Source organism: Teleopsis dalmanni, chromosome 2 (assembly GCF_002237135.1).
Source record: "Teleopsis dalmanni isolate 2A chromosome 2, ASM223713v2, whole genome shotgun sequence".
Classification (NCBI taxonomy): Eukaryota; Metazoa; Arthropoda; class Insecta; order Diptera; family Diopsidae; genus Teleopsis; species Teleopsis dalmanni.
In genome coordinates, this window is record NC_051847.1 from 11,156,688 (window position 1) to 11,183,213 (window position 26,526).

The window sequence follows — 26,526 nt, forward strand, 5'->3', positions numbered from 1 at the left end:
CAATAGCTAATATTGAAAATTAACTTTTCTCTTTTCCCTTCATTTCTTGAGCCGAGGAATCACATCTGTTATTTATGTAACTTTGATAGCAGACGCCTAGTGTGTTGTATATGTATACATTAGAATTTAAAGACAAGAACTCCGCAGTTCCTACAAACTTCATTTTCGACGAAACAATTAAAAAATTTTTTAATTTAAATATATTTAATTTTTATAAGAAAGGTACTGTTTTAACAAGTTCAGATAATTTACAATTAAATAGATTTCTCTTATAACTTATTTCTACTGGAATTCAGATTTAAATATTTCTATATTTAGTGTTAAATTTATATAACAAAGGCCATTTTTATAAGGTGGACAATAATAATTAATTGCATTATATAATTCACTCAAAATTTAGACTTTAAGTGATTCCTTGCGTTTAAAGTTTCAGTCTTTAGGGCGGGAAATTTTTTACTAGAATTACTTAATTTAATATGTATATAATAAACTGACAACGTGTTTATTTCACACTTAAAACAAAACTAAAAATTAAGTTAGCATAAATTATATTATATTTACAATGTATATTAAAACTAGTGAAAACTCTTATAGAGCCGTATTCGTAAATCTCAAAGTCATAATTGGGGCAATTGATTTTGCTGTAGCTGCTGTGTTGATGGTACCGAACATGCAGTGGCATTTGGATGTTCCATATATGTTGCTGTCTCAGTCTCTGCTTGCTGTTTCTGATTTGTTTGTCCCATAGGTGAATGTGCCAGATGTGTTTGTGATACTTGGCCAGGTGAAGCTTGTGCTGCGTTCATAAGTAACGTATTAGGAGTTGTACCTGTGGCATTATTAACATCTTTTGGGCAACCAATGGTTAAACGAACATGTAATCCGGACTCCTTTATTAAATTAACAACATCTCCATGGGACATACCAGCAATGTCTATTCGATTCACAGCAATAATACGATCACCAACTTTTAACTCTCCACAACGATCCGCTGGACTACCTGGTATAAGTTTACCTAGTGAAAAAAGTCATTTATTTTAATTATTAGCATTAACATTATAAAAATTATTAGAATAAAAAACTAGAAAAAACAAAACAGAACAAATACAAATAAATTAGTTTTGGCTCTGCACAAACAAAAATTTTATATAGAACAAGTTTTTTTTATACGGGAATAATATTTAAATTTGTAACGATTGTCTGTTGGCTTACATCAAGTGTTCTGTATCAATTTTTCTGTCAATTTTTTAATTAATTATACATAAATTTACAGCCTAATTCATAAAAAGTTATAGAAGGTTTATGAATTTGATTATTAGTCTACGGTTAAGCTATTTAACTCAATGCTATGGTCATAATAAATTCTGTTATGACTTATTTACTTTGTTAAAAAATTAATGAATAAAAACAATGAATATTAAAATACAATACATCTTAACAAATCTGTATAGTAAAGATAATTATCTAAAGCAACAACTATATAATATTACCAATTGTTGAGCCATAAAATTGGTTTGATGAAGATATTATAACAAAACCAAAACCCTCATGCTCATGGCGATTTACTATAATATCATACGGAAAACGTATGGGGGTTCTTAACAACTGTGGGGTATGTTGAGGTTGTAATAACTCATTATGTGCATTACGCAAACGTCTACGTAAAATCATTGTAACTTGCCCACGTAGAGCTGCTTCACCCATCAGAGATACCACTTTGTGATGTGACGAATTTAACTTAAATGTAAATATAAAAGTTATCAAAACAATGTCTTACACACATTTCTACATTTTATTTACCACATTTACACCATCAATGCTAAGAATTTCGTCACCAGTTGTTATGCGATGATCATTATCTGCTGCACCTCCGGGTACAATATGTCCGACTGTTACTTGGGAACCTTCTTCGGTCCCACCTACAATACGAAACCCAAAACCTAAAGCTTGGCGTTCTAAGGTCACCTCATTGAGTTCGTATTGCTCTGTGTCGTCCCCAACATCAATTGCATTTCTTAGCGATAACAACCCAGTTGCACCAAGCACAGCTGGCTGTAAAGTATTATAATTGCTAGCGCTACTGCCACTATTAGACCAAGTAGTCATGCCAAGCGCATGCTGTGAAACATTGCTCACAGCTGGTGAGTGTTGCTGTTGAGTTGATAAATATGCACCACCTCCCGCTACACTTGTGTGCGCGGAAAGTTGAGTATCCAAAGGTGAAAAACCAACTCGGCGCCGATCATTCAACAGCTCATTGACGCGTTTTTGCATGCGTTCATTTTGTAAATGCGCTGTTTGTAGTGGATTCGAGGTGTAATGTAGTGTTGCAGGTGAATATTGTGAATGTTGGTGGCTCAGCGGTGTTAGTGTAGATAATGCTGACATTGTATTTCCATAATAATTAGCTGACTGTTGTTGTGGATATCGAAATTTGTTGCCGCGATAATCTTGACAATCATAACAATAACAAGACTCATGATGATAAGTGGGCGGCATTATGTTTGCTTGAGATAAATGATGGTTGGCTGCAGTAATGTTGTGTACTGGATTAATTGGACTCATCGTAGGTGGCATAGATGCTAGGCCATAAATAGGATTATAATTATTGCTATGACTTCGTGTTGTAACATATTCCTGATTTTCATAATTTGAACGTGCAACGGAGGGCGGTACTAAAAAAAATTATTAAAGAATATGTAATAGGGATGAGGAATAATATTAACATAACAAAATTACTTACAATGATAACCAAGATCCATGGAGTTTGTAGCTAGACCTCCTGTTGTACTTATACCCGAACCCGCCACAGGATCACCCATTAAAGTTGCTTCGGCCAAACGTTCACTTAAACTGGTCACTAACTTCGGATAAGGGTCCATAAAAGGTATTTCTCGTGTTATAGCATCAATTTCTTGCAAACTATTTGTAGATTTTGCATCAACTTGCGATTTACTATCCGCCAAAGATCGTTCCATATTCGCATCGCCATTGGTAGTTGCAGCAGCAACTTCAGCATCGTTAAGCTCATTATTGGGAGTTTTAACACGAGCACGCCGCGTGTCGACTAGCGGCGTTTTCGGACGTATAGGCAAAATTTCTTTCTGCTGAGTGCTATAAAGATCTGCTGTAGGCGTTTTACTACGAAAAAGTCCATTGCTAACCAAAAAATTTTTACGTAGTTTGGCCACATTACCACTTGGTGAAATAGAAGAGTTTGTGGTAGCACCGCGCTGTATTTTTAGAGTGGTTGGCTCGGTTTTCGAACATTCGTTTAAGATTTGCACCACAGCTAAATGTGATTTATTACGCACATTGTTTTCATTTATCTCAAGTAGCAAATCGCCTTCGTTTAAGTGGGTGCAGCTATTACGGTCAAGAATTTTTTTAACTTTTTGTCCGTAAGCTGAATCTGCTATGGTAAACCCAAAACCCATAGCACCCTTAACAATAGAGAATACATGCACTTCAGATTTTTTCATTAATATAAAACCTCCATTAGTTGTAGCGTCTACAGAAATTTTGCCACCATTATTTTCACCCGATAAATCTAAAAAGTTGTAATTACCATCCATATTTAAATCCATCAAAATGCGTCGCTGTTTCTCTGGTTCTGTTACGATCCCATCAACTGCAATTGTTGTTACAACCTCTGTGTTGGGATCATTAGGATCGAAAGGCAACGGATAACCACGACATACTTCTAAAGTGACAGTTTCGCCTGGCAAAATGGACTGAAACACATTTACCTACAACAAAATAACATACTTGTAATAAAAGAGCTATACATTTTCATAACAAATATATACCATTTCGTTGTGTGAAAATCCTAGTACACAGGTATCGTTTACGTAAACGAGGACATCTCCTGTTTGAAGTTGACCATCTAACCATGCTGGACCGTTTGGCACAATCGATTTGATCTGTAAAAACTCCTCAATATTATCATCGCCACCGATGATTGTTATACCAAGTCCACGTGCTGATTTTAACAAAGTCGTAGTTATACGTTCCCCTTGCATTTCAACAGGATTTCTTGTAAACTTGTAAGGCAATAAAGCTTTGGTTGTGTTTATATGTTTTTGTGGATATGAAAGCAGTGGTGGTGGATGCATACCACGTTGTGCTATGTCCATTGTAGAAGGCAATGGATTCATTACTGAATTGGTTGCATTTAAACCAATACCATGAGATTGACCAACGGTACTATTAATGTCAATCCCACTAAGAAGTACACTTTGTGTAGAAGGCGTCTGAGGTCGTTGGTGCTGCTGTTGCTTTTGTTTTTGTTCTGCTGCACGACGCTTAGCCTCAAGTACTGGGTTTTCATACTGTGTACGACGATTAACATGATCAATATAGTAAGTTCCATATAGAGAATCTTCAATTTTTTCCCAGCCATAAGGTAATTCATCATCACCGCAATCTTCAAGCGACTTCTTTTGAAACTTTGAAAGTCTCGGATCTAGCCAATGAGATGTACCGGTGTTATGACTACAATACAAAATTTTTATTTTTATTAATACAAAAGAAATGTGAAGACAAAATTTAATTAATTTATTGAAATCATATAACGGTTTTGTTAAAAACATTGGATCTGAACAAAAAAAAATCGAGAAAATTTATAAATATCAATGGTCGATTTTTAGTACTCACTCGATGAAGTATAATTCTCCACGCTCTGTATAAGCTGTTTCCCACTTCGGTGGTAGTGGTCCTAGTCCGTCACCTGGGTCATCGCGTTCTATATTACGAGATGGTGTCGTACTTCTGTCACAGGCATCACCGTTTATATAATTTTGAAGTAGGTTCTCTAAAAAAAATGGCAAATGGCAAATGGCAAAAAACAGTCAAATAAGTATCAGAACACTATAAATTTAATTTAGAGAATTTATGAGTTCACTTTTTATATATATCTATTTTTAAAAAAAGCTTATGTGAAAATAAAAAAAATTCTTGTATATTAGGTGTTATTTCTATGTAGTCATATACATAAATATCGCCGAAGTTTCGAAATTTATTTGAATTCTTCCTTAGGGCGTCGCATTATTAGAACTGCTCTTGGAAAACAGGTAAGACGGTTATTTATACTGGATTCTGTTTACAATTTAAGTTTTAAATGATAAATCACAAATATACAATATAAACAAATACAATAAAGATTATATAATTAGGATTATGTCTATTATAATAGTAGTAAAATAAGTAGCTTGTGGTAATTTTCTCACTATCTTCTTTTCTATTAATGATTCTGTTTATGTTTCTTGATATGTGGAGGGTCTCTAAAGTTAATCTTTAACCTATAATAAAAAATTAACTTAAGAGAGCCTCCACATACGAAAAAAACATGAACAGAAGCATGAATAGGAAAGAGCATAGTGACACCACTATCACATCAGCTACTTGTTTTACTACTATTACAATAGAATTAAGCCTGATTATATAATCTTCAAACCATAACAAAAGAGCCTATATATAAGAGGTAACTTTAATATATATATATAGTATTTTGATGATAATTTACAAATTTCTTGCAATTTTATAATCTAAAGGCCAAGCCTCAAACCTCAACATGAATGTAAATATTTTTTAATAAATGTTGACTGGCATTACATCCACTGCAGTATTGATCAAATATTTACAGTTTCTATTTATATCCATAGACTTTAAGCATCTAATACTCGATTTGCATCCTCCAATGTAATACCATTCAATAGTTCATAGTATTTATATCGATTTTGGTACTTATAAAGTATGGTTCAGTAAAAGAATTTATTTGACGAATTATAACGGATAATACGTTTCAGTTGTTAGGGGGGACTATTTTATTATATAATGACTATATCATTTAGAAATCCAATTTCATATAAAAAATTTATATCCATTTAAATATGTATACGTTGAATTGAATATAATAGAGAACTTGCACTGAAGCCCTCGATTTTCCACTTTCTCATCTTTATCCAAAGAGTTATAACCTTCTATATGCAACATTTGTAGTTTCAAGTATTGATATGCTGTTGATGTTGATGTTAAAACGGAACCCTTGTTGAAGCGGAACCCTAATTTTATGCAAATACTGATACGTATTTGACCAATCGTCGTAATTCTCAAACTCACACAATCACAATCACATACACAATCTTACGTCTATCACAAAACTATTCCGCTTAAATGAATTTGCTGCATAAAGTTGGTAATTATAGCCACAATAATGCAACAGAAACTCGAGCACCAGACAAAAGGGTGGACAAAATGGAAGGGATATAAAATAGTGTTGTGGGTAATGTAAGTGATGATTTATGGTAAAACATGTAGAGTGATGAATCCATGAGTGATTATGTCGTGCTTATGTTTAGAATTTCAAAGCTCAATTGCAATGACGAAGATAATAGCAAAAATAAACACGTGGATAAAACGCAAAAGTAAAAATAAAACCGTTTGACTTCAAAAAACTTGTCTTTGGGCTCGTTGACCTACTTTTGCCTCAGTTTACCAATAACATAAAATGGCATAAACTCTTATGTACCAAGCACAGTATGTGAGGTTGACATATTGAGGATAATGTTAATACGGCTCTGATAATATTAAACTTGCATAATTTTCTAGTTTAATAATTTAAGGTAAAAATTATTTTAATATGTCTTTACGATAATGTGAAAAGGAAATTTCTACTTTGCCATTCCGTGCTATACAAAGAAGGATACTAAAGACTTTTCATCAACTTTACGAGATGAATCAAATCGGTGCTGATTTCTCTGTAATTTGTCTAAAATGTAAAAATTTATATAGATCCTAAACATATGAAATATACTAGGTATGCTTAAAAAGTAACGGAAATTTAAATTTTCACGATCTCTATTCATACCATTTAAGTCATTTCTTGTAAATTTGATAAGTAAGTCTCAAGAGAATCTATACATATATTTGTATTTTGAATTTGGATCTTGAATATAATTTTCCTATTAATTACATGATGCTGAAAAGGGAACGTATTTTAGTACGAGCTTCGTCTTTTCAATTCTGCAGAAAAAATTAATCAAAAAATTTGTTAAAAATCCTACTATAAGAATGGAATAAATGCAATGATATCAAATGAATATTGTTCTCAGTTAATCAGCTACAAGTAACAGAAGAGTTTTTTTTGAAGAGAGTTTTGAATACTCTGGACAACAGGACAAATTAACGGGGGTAAAAATTAAAAGAAAATAATTACGAAATTCCATTGAATTACTATCTAAGATACCATACTAATCATTTATCAATTGAGAAATGTTATGAATTTTTTTGAATGTTTAGAGAATTAATGGTGTGATCGCCGAAAAACAGTTTACTAACTGTTAAGGTTTTAACAAAATTGGTGACAATTCTTGACAAGTAGTTACTAATTAAAATTAACAAAGACGCAAAACGATTAGAGCGTTTCATAACGGGTGATGAAACGTACATATATTTATGGTTGTGAAATTAAATTTAAAACCTACTTAGCCCATCATCCTTTGTCATGACTGAATAAATTATAAGTGCTGTAGCATGAGAAAATTATAATCGTGTTCTTTGATTTAAATGGATTTATTATTATCTATTATGAGTTCTTATCCCAAGGTCAGATGATGAATCAGAATTATCACAAGAACACACTTACTATAACTTTAAGTAATAGGGGCGAGCAAAAAGACAACACAATGACTGTTCATCTTTAACTAGAAACGACCAATATTCTACGGCGATTATTTTTTTGACTTCTACAAAGAAGTACAGAAGTGGATCTGTAGGTTGTAAGTGAATTAGTCAATCAGACCAACCATCGCAATAAATTAATCTACTGATACACTAATAAAATTATATGAAATGTATATCTATATTAAATTTTTTTTGTTTCCAAAACTGAAGAGAATGGTATCTAATCATTTTCAATTTCAGAAACGAAACTTTCAACCGAAGATTGTATTTGAGAAACTTTTCAAGTTTGAAGATGTGGAACACTTATAAATTACTTCAGTGTGGACATGTGTGGAGACAATTTGGACACTGATAAAATTAATGTGGACCTTACATGTATTTGTTACTAATGTGAGGTATAATAGTGTATATAAAGAATATATTATATTTCATATTAATTCATTTTTATATATATATCAATATTGATGTTCTATTAACTACAAATATTTATATGAGTTTTAATATTTTTTTTAATAATTTATATCGTGTGCGAGTTAGGCTAAATTGATGCTAAACCAAATGGGAGATTTTTTTGGGATTTTTTGCACTGCACACATTTAGCCATTTATCAACACGTATCGACACATCACTACATTATCGGCACAACTTAGAATTTCCCTCATTTAGAACGCAAGTTAACCTAACTCGCACACGTCCTTAATATGACTATTATTATATGATACTTTTATAGAACGAGATTTTCTCATTTTCTTTTCTTTTGACTAACATATGTTATATCCACTGGGAATTGAGTATGGTACTTCGTTGTCGATGACGAGTGGCTTCGGGACGTCAACCGGTTGCTCCAGGAGCTATTATGCTAACTTTCCGTAAATTCGAAAACATCAGTCATCACATAATAGATATTATTTTTCTCATTATCATAAAAAAAACTTCTTATTAGAGAATATCAAGCTGTGAATATAAAATTGGTTTTTACTGACATTTGTTGCAGTACTAATTCCAGTGCTAAAAAACTGCGTATAAAAACAAAACAATTCCAGTCATGTTTAATTTCGCAGTCCTTAATAGCACTCACTTAATGGTTCTTTGTCTTTGTTAAGTCTTGCGTTACTCAACACTTTTGTTAACGATTGTTTGGGAAATTGCAACAAATTATTTCCAGCCGTAAGCATAGCTAAAGCTTTGAAGAAATATGTGAGATACAAATTAATGAATATTTCTAAATTTTACATGAATCATCTTTTGTTTGCAATATTTTTGGAATGAAGGCAAAAAATTAATAAGCGTGCAACACACCAAAAATGAAAGAAAAATATTTCACCAGAAAATGTGATGAGTAATATTCTATGCAGACTAACATACTAACACCCAGCCATAGTCGTTTTTGGTAACACCGTAATACCGTATTTATAATTCAATTTGTTGTAATTATAACAACTTTATTTTAGTAAACTGTGTTAACAGCAACAACTATAAAACCGCATAATTAAAAGCTTGTCATACTTAAACCACAAAAATGAGAAACTCATTAAGACAATAAACAAACACAATGAATCGGGCCTCAGATAAGCCTCTCATCATAAAAGCAGTTAGTAAAATTATAAATATTTTAATAAGCTATGCTTAATTTTGATCAAAATATGTTTTTATTATACATGTATTTTACATACAAAATATTCAATTTATTTTATAATAATACTCGTACTTGTAAGATACTGACAATCCATAATGTAAGAAATTTTTTTGTTCAGCGACAAATGGATTTAGTCAGATTAGCCTATTGAGATGTTTTTGACATACTAAAGAAGTCAACTAAAAACACCCATAATATACATTTTTTTCGGCTACAAATGAATTTAATCAGATTCGTCTATCCAGATTTTTTTAACATCTGAAGAAGGAATGTGAAGACACCCCTATAATGTATATTTTTTTATCAGTAACACATCTAAATAAAATTGTTTCTATATATAAAAAAAATTTGTTTTATATGCTTTTAGGGGAGCGACTTAAAATGGTTATTAAAAAAATCGATTGTGTCCTTCTTGATATTCAGATGTCTGAGTTGGTGAATCAGCACCTTTACTCTATTTTATCTGTGGACAGTTTTAAGTCACACTAAGAATAACTGAATACGGGCTTTATAATACGATGAATCTGATGTCTTTGTATCTGCCTGTGTTTCGCTGTATTTTTAGGATGCTGAGTGTTGGATTATTGTGATTGTCAGTTATACTGAACAGTTTCAGAGCACGATCTTTAATGTATTTTTCGACTGAATCGACTCTCAGATCTCTGTGGATATCCACTCCTCTTACGTCCTATAGCCGTCATATAAATAGAATGATCAGAGCTAAAATCTCTTGTTGTACGTTTCCTAAGTAGTTCTCTAATATTCACTAATATTATCTAAACTTATTAATTATTCATATAATTACAATATCTATCAGTTATTAAAAATTCTAATAAATTATTTGATTACAAAAGCTTGTTAACATTTCAGTTATACATACATTTTTGAGAAAATATCTTTCAAAAATATATTTTATTCCATTACAACATTTCTAGAACACAAGAGATGTGTCTTGATTATGTATAATCTTAATTTTAGACATCATCATAGGATTCATTATTAAGAGCTTAAGATTTTTTTAGACCTTATATCCAAGTTATATAGTATAACAATGTACAATTGAAACTGTATCTTCTCCACTCTGAGTATGACATAGTATGACAGCATGACAGCACAGCAAGTTAGGACTGGGAAAGCTGTTGTAGCCCAGATATTATGGTCTATTGTTAAAAAGGGTTTATAAGTTTCTTTGAAAATAGTGAAATGGAAAATTGTAAACAGCATTTTACAAGGAATGATTTCATGACAAAGTTCTATTATAATTTTCAATTATTATTTAATTTTAAATTATTATTAAAAAATATTTGGAGAAAAAATAATATAAAAACCACCAAAAGAAATTAAATAGAAAATCGTAATACAAATAAAAATATATGCAAGGGAAATAAAATTCATGAACAACGTATATCACGTTCGGACATTGAGAAAGCAAACAAAACACCAAAACAACGTAGTGCATTTATGTATGCAAATCCCGTTTGAGCCGCAAATTCTACTGCGCTAAAAAGAACAAATGTGAATAGTGCAGCATTTGTTCAATATTTCTAAATTTTGAACATTTAAACTTTTCGATCCGAATGTTTCAATCTGAGTATACTCTTGAGTTGTTTTAATATAGCGCAATGCTTAAACACTTTTACGCATTAATTAAAACTTTATTTCATTCAAGAAACACAAGAGTATTGAATTAGGATAAAAATTCTTCTTCGAATATCTCTTGAGTATACTCTCCAACTGCTTAAATATAGCGCAATGCTTAAACAGTTTTACGTATTAATTAAAATTTATCTGATTCAAGAAACATAAGCGTATTAGTATTAAATTAGATAACAATTATTTACATAGCCTTTTGACAACTCACAAATATATTCTTCAACACACGGCATTGACATTTCTAATTGACCCTCTCATCATAGATGAGAACAATTTAGCCACGTATTGAAGTAATTAATAAATTACTTTAAATAATAGAGATATTAACGCTTCTCGCTATATGTACAAATAAAATAAAAATTTAAAATTTGTAATTACAATTCATTTAAAAGCCATAATAAAGAGAAGTAATGGCAATAAGCCACTCCAACGCCAATAATTGACCAAATCGATACACAATAATGCACTTTAGCAGCTAGTAACTACTAGTCTGAAAAATGCTATAAAATGAGTTTTCCAACAGAAAGCAACACATAATTAACACATCGAAATGAGTTTTGCTCTAACTAATTTGAATATTGTACAGTATTTAGCACATACTCCACCCATTCACCATTCACCCAGCCAACAACATGGACCACTGTTTGAGGTTTCTACTCTCTCTTCTTTGTTAATCAAACGACGAACGGTGTTAATAATTAAAAGCAACAAACATGTTGAAACCAACTAAAAATGGAGCACTTCGAAATGCATGGTGATGAGTAGTGGATTATAGTGGGGTCAAAAATAGGCTAGCTCCAGCACAACTATTTAGCTAAAGTAAACACACAAATTGTTGCTATTAGAAACATTAATACCGAGTCGAGCCAGTACATTAAATTAGCTACGGCACAAACGTGATGAAACTGTTAGGTTACCTATGCATTCACATTTGGTCAAGTTAAAAATAACCAAAGGGAACCAAAAAAGTGAGATTTCTTGCCGTTCCAATTATGTTGAATGTATCTTGGTTCGCTGCTAACACCGATTGATGTGATTAATTTTGACTAGGAGCTTCAATTTGCACTTGCATTTTATAATAACACATTTATATTAAAATATGAACATTTAATATTAATTGGCTAAATTGGCTAAAGGTAAATCATGTGAATGTATAGTATAACCCAGAATCTTTTCAAATAAAAGAGAAGAAATATATATTGTTAGTTTGTGAAGAAATTAACCAAGCGCAGCCGAACTGCTGTGCCAATTTCAAGTTGACTAAGCAGTTGGATGCTGTGCTTTACTGTGACAAGCTCATGCTCATGTGAGCTGAAACCCACCAGCAGTTAGCGTTTTTACACAAACAACTTCATATTCATACGAATACTCATATACTCATATACTCATATAGTCATATGCTTCGATCGGCGCAAAGCTGAAATGGGCGCAACTAAAAGTTGGCAAAACGGTGAATGGTCTTATTACTTCCATATTTCCATAGTCTACGAGTATTAAGTATTTTTGTTTATCTTTCTAGATTAAAAATAATTGAAGCACAACTATAACAGATCAGATATTTGCTGAAATGAACACAATTACTTCAGAGTAAGTTGTGACTATTTTGCGCTAGTTATCAGTAGAGGAAAGCATTAAATCTTGTAGCTCAATTAGTTTTTATGAAAAAGAGTATTTACTTTTCTTTTAAGTATAAATATTTATTTTCGTATGCGTTTCATTTCGATTTTATTTACATTTCACAAATGAGTAGTAAAATAGCAAATATTAACAAAGATAAACTTCCGGACAAAATGGTTCATAAGAAAAATCTTGATAAGATTAAAAGAAAACATTATTTGCTGAAAAAAAAGTGTTCTTAAAAAAAAGATACAAATTCGTTGAAAAGCAGTTGGAAGTCATAAATTAACTAATGTAAAGGATACTGAAGTAGGTTGCTGAAACTAGGACAAACAAAGCACAAAAGGAACATGTACACATCATAGGAACATGAAGTCAACTAATAGTGAATAAATTGATGTAGATATATCTTAATATAATATAATTCATACTGATACGCATCTTAAATTAATATATAGAACCTAAATAAAGTTAATTAACTCAATTAATTTTTATTATTTAAACACAAACTCTTTTGGTTTAAATATGAATAAAGTAACCGTTATGATGTGTATATATCATTAAATAAAGAGTAGAAAATATATACATGCATAAATTGCAACTTTTACATTGTGAGTAAATGAGATTAAAAGTTATCTCTTAAAAAGATTAGGCCTTTTATATTAACTATTTTTAAAATTAACTTCATTTAAAATAGTTGAGTTGCCCCTACCTAGAAAACTCTTTTTCTTTTCGTAGGGTTTATGCTGAAATCATCTATGAATTTGATGCAGTTTTCAACCATTTTCAATGCTGTCATTTAATTTTTATATATACTTTTTACCCGCTTTTTCAATGGATCACCACTTAATAATATACCTATCTGCAGTGGCGACGTGAATTTTAATTGCAACCGGTACCAGAATAATTTCTCTATATCGTTTTTTGAATCAGCACTGAGACCAAGTTTCACACTGGACTTTAGTGCTAAATGAGAAGAACAAGTCAGGAACTAAATATCGAAAAATTTTTATAACGAAATAATTCTGGAACCACATCTTTATTAAGTATAGTTTTGAAGGTATCTACAGCCTCATTGTAGTGAAGTTCCAAATTATTAACATAACTTTATTTTCTCGAAGTACTTGGCATGTCTTTAGTCTTAAACCTCATTCTAGAAATATTTCAAATTGTTGACATTATTGTATCTTTTTTCAATACAAGTCTTGAGCCTCATTCTAAATAGGTGAAAAATTATTGACATTATTTTATCTTTCTTAAATGCTTGAATTGTCTTTGGTGTGAAATTATTATATAATTATAATAGTGAAATTATTATTTGATTGTTTTTGCAAATAATAATAAAAATTATATTTCATATATGTTTACCTGATAATTTTTATTTCTGATCACCTGAAAACATGGTACTAAGCTAAAGGTTTATGAGGAATATATCAATAGCGACACTAGTTTATAAAGTTTCTTGTTATTACGCATACATCGCATTGAGTCATCTCAATAAAATGCAAAATGAAATTGTATTAAAAAAAATAATCTACATGATATACAATTTATGTGTAAAACTTCTACAAAGTAAATATCATAATTGTCCTTCTATAACAAGAGAATAATAACAATAGTTATTCTCTTTTTCTTTATATATGCTTGCGATAAATTTCGAAATCTTAGTGATGAATAACTGATGATTATCAGAGTGCAACTACTCTGATGGGAAAACCATATAGACCAAATGGTTACTTATCATCCACAAAAAATAATAATGAACTACAACTCTAGTGCTATACAAGCTATAAGACTTAACGCAGTGATGTTGATTTGATTGTCTCAGACATAAGAATACTTAAAGTTAACAACAATGGCACTTTACAGAAGGATATTTGATTCCAAGCTGTTAGATAATATTTCTATGATTTTGTTCCTGCTTGTCAAATATATATATGCTAGTCATACATCGCTTAATGATCCCTAAACACTTCAATTGTAGTAATATACTTTTATTAACCATTTCATTTGAAAGTTGTGGAATTTTAATGGAAGACATGGAAATTTTATTCGAAATCGCGGAGCATTGGTATGTAGTATATGTATATGTAAAAATCTGCTAATTTTGCTTTTGTGCTTTATTTTATTGTACAATTAGAGGAACAAAATATAACCCGTTTCTTCGCCTAGTTCTTCCCTAAAGTGGCTTTATTCGTTCAAGCTAGGTTTTCAGAATGTGTTTTTAATAAAATTATTTAAAATTTTTTTAAGTGTTTTTCATTTTTATTAGTTTAGTTATGCTTTTATTAACTATCTATTTCATTTTAAGTAATAAGATAAAATAGAACGACCACTACACATTTAATCTACTCATTTTAATAAAAATCTAGTATCTAGTATGTTAAGTTATTTAAAAATTTAAAAACCAGACATTCTTCAGATTTATGAAGTCATGCAGTTTTTAAAAAGTTTATTTTAATTATTTGTACACTTAAACAAATAGAAAAATAGTACTTAGGCTTGAATAGTATTTGGTTTTACTCCACTTTTGTTTTTAGAATCACTACTATGACTGACTCCACTGACAAAAGCGGCAGCAACAACAACAAAATGTAGTAATTATTTTACTACGAATACCGTTCATCATAAAAAACGTGCTTAGATACGCTTTTTAAAAATACTTTTTAAAAAAACTTGCTAAATTCGTGGTTTTCAAGTGCGTTGCCCATTTAAACAACTCGACCCAAAAGCCAATTTGTCTATCTTTTGTATCGTATCTGCATCTGTTTCTGTTTCTGTTTCTGTGCTTCTCTCGTGCTTGTTTACAACGCGGTCTTACTCTGGTCTGGTATCTGGTTCAGCCGAGTTTGTGTGTCATACGTAAAAGGCACGCGTAACCGAAGCAAAAGTGTTTTTACGAGGAGGTCATTGAACGTTTCATCAGTGAGTTTTAATGGCGCTTTTTTGCCCAACTACAATGCATGGTTTTGTTTCCAAATGTGCTTATATATTGGTACCCTAAATAGTTAAAGATTTTGAAAATTATTCGTTTATATGGTACATACATTTGCATCTACGAAATTTTTTTGCTGTAATACTTTATGCATTCAACATTTTGTGTATAAAAAATGATAAAAAGTGATGCAATCGAATTTATGTTTCATGTGCTACTTGGAGTAAAAAGAGAAGTCTTTTGTTTTCGGATTCGAGTCATTAAAATTACACAATTTATTAATTCAGTTAAAGAATTTTGTAATATAATTTTCATATGTAAAGTTTTGTTTCAATGGTGATGGGATGATAATCTTGACTGTAATCTTTTTTGTGAAATATATATCCCCTTTCGAGATTAGTTGCGATGTAATATATCGCAATACATACATCAATACACCAAATCCGAATTATAATAATAACTTTAATTTTAAGAATTAGAAAGTCTTAAAATTTCCACAATGAATTCCAAGATTGCCAAATCTCGAACAGCGCAAAAAGAAATCCAATACAAAAAATTAAAAAGTTAAATAATTTACAAAATTTTAGTTACTCAAAATGTACATTAAATACTAAATAAGTTATTGTAACAAATTTCGATTTTAATTTAATTACAGTACATAAACATACTGTGTAAAAAGTATACGGAATTTGTATTTTAAAAAAAGAACCTAAAATATACCTCCATAATTCTCTCTTCTCTCAGTTAGTAGTACAGTACTGCTATACTATACAAAATTTAGTACTGCTATACTATACGAACTCTTATCCAGTATGTTTACATCAGCTGTTTTTGGAAATTTTACGTTTATATGTTCGCATAAAATTGATCAACCAAGGTAATCGATCAACCAACTCATGCATTTGATAAAGCTCCATGTGAGTTTATTTAATTTCCAAAATTTAAATTTCTACTTCAAGGAAGGCATTTAGATTCGATAGCAACCACAAAAGATAATTGATTGAAGAGATTGAAAAACATACCTGAATCAACCTATAAAATATGTATAGAGATTTGGGTCAAATTTTATCATAGAGGTTAAAGGTTACAAAAATTACTCGTTGAATATTTTTTTGTTTTATTTAATAATTCCGCATAATTAATAATTTATAATGTACTCACATACAGTATAAATATTATATATCTTGTAATATTTGCTATGCGGTATAACTAATGTTAATCTATTTCAGAAATTGCTTTAAACTGAAGCTTTACAATTTGCACTGACCTTAACGTATATCAAACAAGCTGTTCTCGAGAAAAACGCGATAAGTTCACGTAGTTGGTGGAAGGAGTTGTTTGGGAGCGATGGATTAGTTATATATACATAATCAAAACATGGCAAGATAGATGCTACCAGCCAACACAGCATATTGAAGATGTTGTGCTATAGATGCTGTGAACTATTCTGCGGAATTCGTAACAATACTCAATACTTATTGTGTACCTATGCTCCATTGAGAGTTAAGAGTAGCAGCAAGTAAGCACTCGGGACGCCTAACGAAATCTAGCAAGTCTATCCAGCAATAACAATCTATCTTCTCTTCTCTTATCAAAAATATTTAACCAAGCAACGATAAATCGAAGCTATGTAGAACTATAAATACAGGCATGTGATCTGAGCCAATTGAATTTATAGCAACCTTACGTACTGAAAAAATAAACATTATAACTTCCAGGCACAAAAAAGGAAACCCTTTAAAATGTTTATTATTTGAATGATTATGATCTATAAACAAGTTAGAATTCAAGTTTCATGTCTAATTGATTAAAGCATATAATGAAGAATAATAGAAGAACTCTTTAACAGGATTATATTTGCAATAAAAATAAGATATCTACACATGTACAACCACATCTATTGTAACTATAATAAACTTAGATGTAACTTACTATTTATCTACTTGTAAACATGACCCGGCTTGTCATAATATTTTGAAAGAGGAAGTAAAGCAGAAACTCACACCACTTAGTATGAGTCAGTAATGTTAGTGACAAAGGAAATCAACTTATTTTCTAGTCCACTTAGTAAGCGGCTTTGTGTTACTCCATGCCAAGCGTGAACTAATACTCGTAATGCAATGAGAACTGCACTGATTGTTTTGCAGCTAATTTAATGAGCAGCAATTATAGGAGGAAGTAAAGCATAAAAAGTGCAGAACAGTCAAGCGACCAACAACAGAAGCAAGTGCGGTTGCATAAAATAATGAAGTGAATGAGATACTCGATACTGACACTTTAGTGTTAGTAAGTGGGCGTAAGCGATAGTTAAGTTAGTTCTAAGTTAGTTAAACTAAACTAAGGCAAACATAAAGTTTATAACAAAACCTTAGGTATCAGTTTCGTTAAATCACTTTAGTAGTGAGCCGCACATAAAAGTCTAAACTCTAAGTTCTTAAACTAACTGAATAATTTTACTGGTAAACTCCTCACATAGAATGTTTTCTACAATCGAAAAAAAAGAAATATTACATACATGAGCATCTTATAATAAAGATATGTTTCCCGTTTTGTTTATGTTTTAGTACATGTGGAATAAATGTTTATGTTAGCAAATTTATGTAGTTTGATGTACTTCAGCTCCTATTGTATCCGTAGTATGTGGGCATAATTTTCCTCTTCATTTTACTCCATTAATGCGGTTCATGGGGTCTTTGACTTGCATTGACTCCAATTGAGCTAGGAGCATATGTGAAAGTTGTGCATTGTTTAAAAATTTCTTTATGTACGAAAACTTTGTTTACTTATTTAAGAACTGAATACAAAAAGTTTTTAATTTCTTCCTCTTCTTAGAATTTCCATGCAGTTAATTAAAATTCTAAAACTTTAATATATAGTGAAAAAATAACCAACTTTCGAAATAGATTAAATTATTTAAAAACTTTTAATTAATTTTTAATAAAAGCAACAGATATAATACCGAATCGGAGCTTTTTTAAGCTGCAATTACTGTAAATATAAAACAACAGAAAAGAAAACTCACACGAATATGTATAATACTTAATTAACATAATGCTATAAATAATATTTGTGAATAATGGTCTCTAACAAAGATTCTTACTTACATCATAATAAACAGCAAAAGTATAAAAAATAACTTTAAACCATGAAAATAAAATTTGTCTAGGTATGTTATTATTATATATATATATATATCTATACATGTATATACGAGTGCCACTCCTTGTTACTAGCGTAATGTTAGGACACAATAAATGTGAAACCACATATTATTTTTTATGTTAATAGATAGAAAATAGAACTAAAATGTAAACTCTATTATGTCCTATTAACTAAAGTATTTTATTTATTATTAGTAGAGCTAATTCTACACCGTGACATATAAAGTCTATTGCACGCTATTCCTGGCAAAACATTCTTCAGTTAACCCGAATAATTTTTACCTTATATGGTAATGTTTCCTGATACGGCGGTACTTGACTCATTACCAACTAATGCAAAAAACATTACTATTGTCCTTTTACATCTCATGCTAATTGCATGTTCAGCATATCAAATAAGTACAACAAAAGTGGCCGAAAATGATAAGTTTCTTAGCTTAAACTATAATACTATGCCAAACTATAATTAATCAATGACATCTTAAATGAACATATTCAAGTTTAAGATAGGATTGTAGATTGTGTGAAATATCCATCCATATTATCTATGGCTATCCTACCGTTGTTAGTAGACGATTTCAGTACGTACATATAGATTTATTTTAAACAACTGCAAAGCACAATCAGATGATATAGACGAAAGTTTCACTCAACATTAAAAGAATGTATTGAATAAGATTGAAAATTGTGTGAAATGTTCGTTCATATTATCTATGTCTACCCCATCGTTGTCTAAAACCGGTTCCAGTACGTACATATAGATTTATTTTTAACAATCGCAAAGCACAATCAAATAATATAGACGGATGTTGCACTCAGCATTAAAAGAATGTATAGGTGTTATATTTTTTCGTCTTATCTGAGATGTAGTACCAGTTAACAGAAGCAAGTCCATTGAAGATAGTGACTAATTTGAGTTCGGATATATTTAGACTAAGATACATAATATTATTTTTATTATTGACTTGAATGACCTCTTGATAGTACTTTCGTAATTAGTGCAGAATTTCTCAGATAGTATATATTTAATGTTTCTAAGTACTGATACATTATGATTGCAATGATTTTTGTGGTCTCCTGCTAAATGTGCTGAATCACGCATATTGGAACAATTTCCGCCGGTGTCTATAGAAGCTATGTTGGTCAAGACTTTCACTTGTTAAGGTCAACCTGAAACCCCTTTCTCTTTTGTGGGTCACAGCATCCGGCTGAAAATGTAACTCCACATTGCGCCAAAAAACAAATTCTAGTACTCTACCTTCGTAACTTTTATGTATCAACCATAACCACTACGATGCTTCTCAAATTCTTAAAACAATGTCACGTGTATCTGGATCTCATGATACCAAATTTATAATCCCGTCGAATGTTATTACAAAACAGTAATATTATTGAGAAACTAATACTAAAACGTTAAAGACAATCTCTATCAACATCTGTGAAGCTTCATAATATACACACATACTGCCTTTAACATCTTTATTATATTTTATATGAATTTTTGCTAATTATTTTATATTTTCTTTGGTGTGTAACTCAGTTTTTGCTCAGGGTCAGCTAAACAAAAGTCATAACTTCGTAATATTAATGAATTACAAAATACATAAATTTCCTTTACCAGTCAACAGTTAATTAGTCAAAAATATTACACTATATGTATGATAAATATTACATTATCCATACATATATCGTCATATATGGTCATATATATAAACATTAGATTTTATTTTGATTGTTATATCTCTAAACCTAATGAGACGCCTTTGTAACATAATTTTTGCATAATTTTCTCATTTCCTAAAGTGATCAACTTAAATTTATTATTAATTAAATATTATGGCCACCACAACGCAAAAGCATAGTTTAAGCTAAATTATTTACTTATATATATATACACAAATAAATTGATACTCATGCTCATATTTATCAAACCTCGTTCATTCATAAATGAAATAACTTAAAATTTAAATAAAATCATGACACCTGCTCAACACGAAACATAGATACTCACTCACACATCTTTGAACTTGTTTCTCACTGACTTGGATTTCTTTTGAATGCAACGCATTTCGAAAATGTGACACTAAAACAAAATATTCGGCACTAAAGATACATTTACGCTCGTGTGCAGTGCTGATTGTGGATTGAATTTTATGGAACGTGCACTTTTAATGGATTAAGTGACTATGGTTTTAATATCGTATTACGCCAGTTAAGCCAAAACAAAAAGATCACCAGGCAAACCAAAAACACTGCATGGGAAGCTTAACATTTTTGAACTGTAGAACGTATATTTTTGCACCCTTCGTTAAGTAATGGAATAATGCATTAAAAATTAAGAACTGCGAAGTGCATAGAGTCATTGAATAGCAGAAAGATTGATGATTGTTGAGATACGAGTATATTTTATAAGTCAAAACAATATTAAAGTTATGTCGTTCGCTACTGGCCTTAAAATATTTATTTTAAGATTCTCACTCAGAATCTGATGATATTTTGACATTTAAAATTAATATAAGATTAGTACGTCACATTCTGCCTTTTTATCTTAAAATATGTAAGCCATAAAATTGTATTGGGAATAAAATCTTTAATATATATTATAATGAAGCAGTGCTTATAACTTGAAATAGTATATACAAATTTTATTTTATATATAAATTTATTCATTGCACGCATTGTATCCCAAAAGTATCTAACTACAGAAGATAAATAAATTAAACAGAAGGTGTATGTACTATCAGAACCGTAGTTTCAGAATAAGCAAACTCTTTTAAATCGCAAACGTTTAATTTAGTCTTCAAAATTTGCCGTATTTAATAAAATATTTAACAAAAAATATATACGTGTACCTCAAGAAGGGACTCTGTAGAAATTCCCCTCCCCCCAGCTAAGAAAGAGTAAAAGTGCCCAGTTGCACTAACTCGGAAAAACTTCAACATAAGACCTCAAGGATAAGGAATTGATCTAAGCTTTACTAACCAACTAAAAAGAACCCTCAATAACAATATAAAATGTTCCATTCGCTATAAAACGGAAAAGAGCCGAACCAATTCAATAAATTAAGAAATCCAATAGCGATGTTCACTGCCAACTGCAGTTTGTCTATTCTGTTAGATATAGTTTCTAAGAAAAATAATGAAGTTCGCCAACAGGCTTTCAGCGTGGTCCATTTGAAGTTCTAAACAGGTCAACAATTTTCTATAAAATTAGAATCCGATTTTTTTTCCAACTCCGAAGACTTTGTTTAATATCCGATTAATCGAATTCTCTGAATATTTCGTTAAATCGAATACGATGAATACTACTGTAGATGAGGAATGCTGACAATTACATGGGGAAAAAAGATCCTAAATGAATCACAACAACCTGGCAATAATTAAGAACACACTAGTGACCAAGACAGCTGGAAGAAGCTTGTATAAAATTGTAAAATGTTTGTAACTCTATCAAGAAAATGATAATAATAATATCTCTAACAATAATAAGATGAAGAAATGTGCTTGCTGGCACTTCCCACTTATCCATGTTATATTAAAATTATGAAAACATTGTTTTATTAAGCATGGGAACATAGTTGAAAAAGGAAAATTAGCGTCTTTTTCTATATATAAGCAATACTAATATAAAATAACCTGATTACTGTATATGGTTAACAAATATAGTTTTTTACATACTTTATTTTATTTTTACGAATATTAATACATAAAAAGATATGTTCATATAAAAGTTTATGAATTTATGTTTGTTTACAACTACTTTATAAAGTTTTCTTTTATTAACCAATCAATGACAACAGTTTTTAAATATTAACACATACAATTTTTTTTATCCAAAATAAATCTAAATTTTGCTGTATAATTTTTAAATATACATGTCTTTCAACACCTACTAATATGTAAATTAATTCATATTAAATACTTGAATTTTAGACTAAATTTCATTCAGAAAAAATAGCAAAATATAAATATTTCATTGATCAAAAAGTTTTACGATAAAAACTATACGTAATAAACATGACATTAAAATTAAGACAGAATAATCAGCTTAAGGATCTTAAGGAACCGAGATACAAGTTATCAGAGAAATTGAAAAAAATAGCACAAAAATAGTTCGTTCAAAAAGTTTAAATTATATATAATGTTTCATTCCATTAAATATCCTTCAATTTGTATATAAAAATATTCCTTTAGCACCATGTATCTCGGTTTGCATACCTAACTGTATCCGAGGCAGCAGTTCTAGTGATTAGTGGAATCATACCTATCGATCTCCAGGCACATGAGCGGAGAAAACGCTGGGAACAGGATTCTCCCTGAAGTAATGCGAAAGCGGTCCCGGGGGAGATATCCCGCAGAAGAAGAGGGGGTGTTTTAGATCATAAGTAGGAGTCGGAGACACCATTCCGACGACGGTTGGTTTGACGGTGCATAGAACATTTCACCTTCTCACAAAAAAAAACCATGTATCTCAGTTAATACTTAAAGCCCTCGCAAAGCTCTCCTTCTCTTTTTGGACTAAAGAATCACCTTCCGTGTTTATACCGAAAGTTGAAAACATAGATATGGCTGATTACAATATACGAATATTTTGAATAGTAAAAATCAGAATAGTCGCCAATTTATTAGTATATTTTATTTTAATATTTTTTGTTTCTATTATTTTCCACAACGAAGTTCATAGAAAAAATTAAAACCAAAATAGTAGATATCCTGTCCACCAACTGCGATGTACAGCGATTGACCAGATACAAAAACAAACACTACTTTTGCTTGTTAACCAAAGCAAATTAGTAGTATTTTTTTACGTTTTAAGTTTTTTTTGAATTTTTTTTTTTGGTCTTTTGTTTGTATTATCCTTTGAAATAGAACAAAGAGTGGTCCAAACAAACTTTTGAAACTGCAAGTACGGGGGCGTATCATACGATGGCAATTGAAAGCAGCAATAATGTTTAATTTATCCGTTTTAACGAATAAAAGCAGATTATGGGACAACTAGTCTCTTCCCCTTTCGGTTCAGTAAATTCGCTAATTGAGAACACCACGCTGGTTTTGATAAAAAAAACCACTTTACTTTAGCACCAATGGCAAGATGCGCATTTACAATGCCTACAATCATAACGAGAATGGATAACAAAACTACTTGAGAAATTTTAATTGCCGAGATATAAACGTTAACAGCCATAACAACAAGTATTAGACGGCAAGATCCAATGTGGAACGCTATATATAACTCTTACTAGTTGCAGGTGGACATGACAGAAACAAAATATATGGATTCACCATATCTGACGAATTTTTCAGGAAGTCATACTGCAATTATTGCTTAAAACAAATGATCTACCAAGATGCCACTAGGCATCCAGCCTAAGCTGCAAACACAAAAGATTGCAAATGTACTTAATTTCAATATATAACAAATAATATAGTATATGTTTATTCAGATATAGTCAACACAGATTACAATTCATAAAAAAAACTTTAATTTTCTAATTGTAATTATATCGAAAATTTAGAACTCCGAAAGGAAAACCATATAGCAGAGATAGGATAAGGCATAAGATAATTACAAAAGGAGCAACACTTACTCAGCTAATAAGGAATAAAGGGATTTAATAAATATAAATGTTCACTATCCTTATACAAAATCTGCAATTAAATTATTTATAATGTTTCACAAAGTCATAGAAAGTTTTGTTGAATTTGGAATACTGTTTACTTCAGGAAGAAAATCTAGTTTATTATTATTAAAAGATAACTGGTTATACCATATATACTCAAGAATTAAATAGTATATGTTTTGTATTTTATATATGTTTTATACCCCATTTTTCGCTATTACAAAACATGATAACTCTCTAACATTTATAAGCATTTATATATAATAAAACCTTTAAGTAAAAGGTTATATACTATTAGGAAAACATTAAAAAATTTGAGGAGAGAAATTGTACAATTTGACAGGGATTTTATTTATCATTGCTCCAACATTCAAGTTTTTCACTACATTATACATTACAAGCTTGACAGGGATTTTATTTATCATTGCTCCAACGTTCAAGTTTTTCACTACATTATATGTCGATGTCAAGCTTAACATAGTTCTCTAGATATCAAGAATTTGTGATATATATCAGTACTCTATCTGTTTTCACTACACTATATGTTATGTCAATATAGCTTAGTTCTCCAAATTTCAGGAAATTGGATATATGCTAAAAATAGATGACATGAGAACAGAAGAGAACATGACTACTGTCATATTCAGGGCGGTGAAAAGCTTAATAGTAACACTTCTGCAGTTAACCAATCGTATTTTCATTTTCATTTTCATTTAATCTATCCTTTACGGAGGATAAAATTAAAATTAATTAATATGTATAATAATTACCTTTACTTCCTTTAATAATATTATTACTGCCATTGTTATTGTTGCCATTGTTAACAGCATTATTATTATTGCTATTCGAAGCGGATATTTGACTATTAATCGATGAAGCACCACCCAACGACGCCACATCCTCACGTGAAGCGTTCATTTGCATTTGTAACGCATGCATTGATGCAGTTTTCTTCATGAAATTAGTATGAATTGCTTGGCCGATGATGTTGCCACCGCCAATGCTGCCCGCATTTGAAGATGTTTCTGATTTGTTGCAAGAACTTACACAATTTAGCGTATAAATATCGTTACCGTTACCGTTACCGTTACCGTTGTTACTGCCGCCATTGTTATTGTTACTGCAACTGCTGTTGTTATTTCCGTTGGCAACATTTAAGTTTGAGTTTCCGTTAAAAGTAGTTGTGTCAGTTGTATTAGGCATCGAAACTGCTGCCATTGTTGTTCCTGCTAAGTCAGTAGTTGTTACTAAACTATCAGCAGCACTGAATTGTTGAGAATTTGTAGCTACTGATGATGGCTGAGGCGGCGGCGGATAATGATAATGATGTTTACTAAAATGCAATTGTTGTTGCTGCTGCTGCTGTTGCTGTTGATGCTGTTGATGCTGTTGATGCTGCTGATGCTGGGTAAGTGGCTGTTGCATCGATTGTTGCATATGTTGCTGATAATCATCATTTGCTGCGGCAAAAGTGCAAGTTGTTGGATTGGAATTTGTTGTTATTGTTGTTGAGGGAATTGTTTTTGGAATGGCTGCAGTGGTTTCCGTATCTAAACCTGTTGAAATTGTTGCCATTGTTGCTGAAGTGCCTAGAGTAGTTACTGTTGTTGATGCTGTGGTGGATGGCGAGTTTCGAGTAGTTAATGTTGGCATTGCGTTACGCTGTTTATTTACTTAATTTTTTTTAAGCAAGGTTATTTCAAAGTTGAAAAATTCATGAGATTCTTTGACTTTTTTTTTAAAAATTTTTAAAATTTTTTAAATTTGTCTTAGACATTTAAATTTAAGCATTTCCACTTCAATTACGAAATTATTTTATTTCATTTTGGTATTCGCAATTCTTTATGTACTCAATAATTGGCATTAATAATATGTGTTATAGTTTTTATCTAATTTTTTTTAATTGAGAATTCGTTGTTTTCATGTTTATCCACATAGAATTGTGCAATTATTCATATTGGAATGCTTTTAAGAATATATCACTTAATTACTTCGATTAACATTTTAATTAAAATAATTATGAGCATCTCTTCAATTCAAGATCACATTTTTTTAATTTATAATATTGGATTTCAAAGACATTTTTAAGTAAAGCATCTGAAATAAAACCAAAAAAATTAATATTTAAATATTAAACACATTATAAAATTTTTTAAACAATATACAAATATAACTACATACATTACTATAATAACATATATAACATATATATAATATAATA

The 26,526-nt window shown here is 30.6% G+C and overlaps 1 protein-coding gene across 2 annotated transcripts; it reads right to left on the reverse strand.

The window, feature by feature from the left end:
• Window positions 1–260: 260 nt before the first annotated feature.
• LOC119678783 lies at window positions 261–26,311 on the reverse strand. 2 transcript variants are annotated; one of them, XM_038090838.1, is made up of 8 exons: window positions 25,076–26,311; window positions 4,657–4,813; window positions 3,810–4,494; window positions 3,569–3,749; window positions 2,744–3,511; window positions 1,801–2,675; window positions 1,491–1,737; window positions 261–1,015 (listed from the first exon to the last, which is right to left on the reverse strand). In XM_038090838.1, the coding sequence occupies exons 1-8, from the start codon at window positions 25,956–25,958 to the stop codon at window positions 618–620; spliced, it is 4,194 nt and encodes a 1,397-aa protein (XP_037946766.1). In that variant the 5' UTR covers window positions 25,959–26,311; the 3' UTR covers window positions 261–617. The 2 variants fall into 2 exon arrangements, with proteins under 2 accessions (XP_037946766.1, XP_037946765.1); XM_038090837.1 differs by having other exon boundaries at window positions 2,744–3,749.
• Between the last annotated feature and the right edge of the window lie 215 nt (window positions 26,312–26,526).

Coding starts and splice junctions, on each gene's coding strand:
- LOC119678783 (XM_038090837.1), bottom strand. CDS start 25,958: ATGCCAACATTAACTACTCGAAACTCGCCATCCACCACAGCATCAACA. Junction 4,814..25,075: donor TATTATTAAAGGAAGTAAAG/GTAATTATTATA, acceptor CATTTTTTTTAG/AGAACCTACTTCAAAATTAT. Junction 2,676..2,743: donor CATGGATCTTGGTTATCATT/GTAAGTAATTTT, acceptor AATTTTTTTTAG/TACCGCCCTCCGTTGCACGT.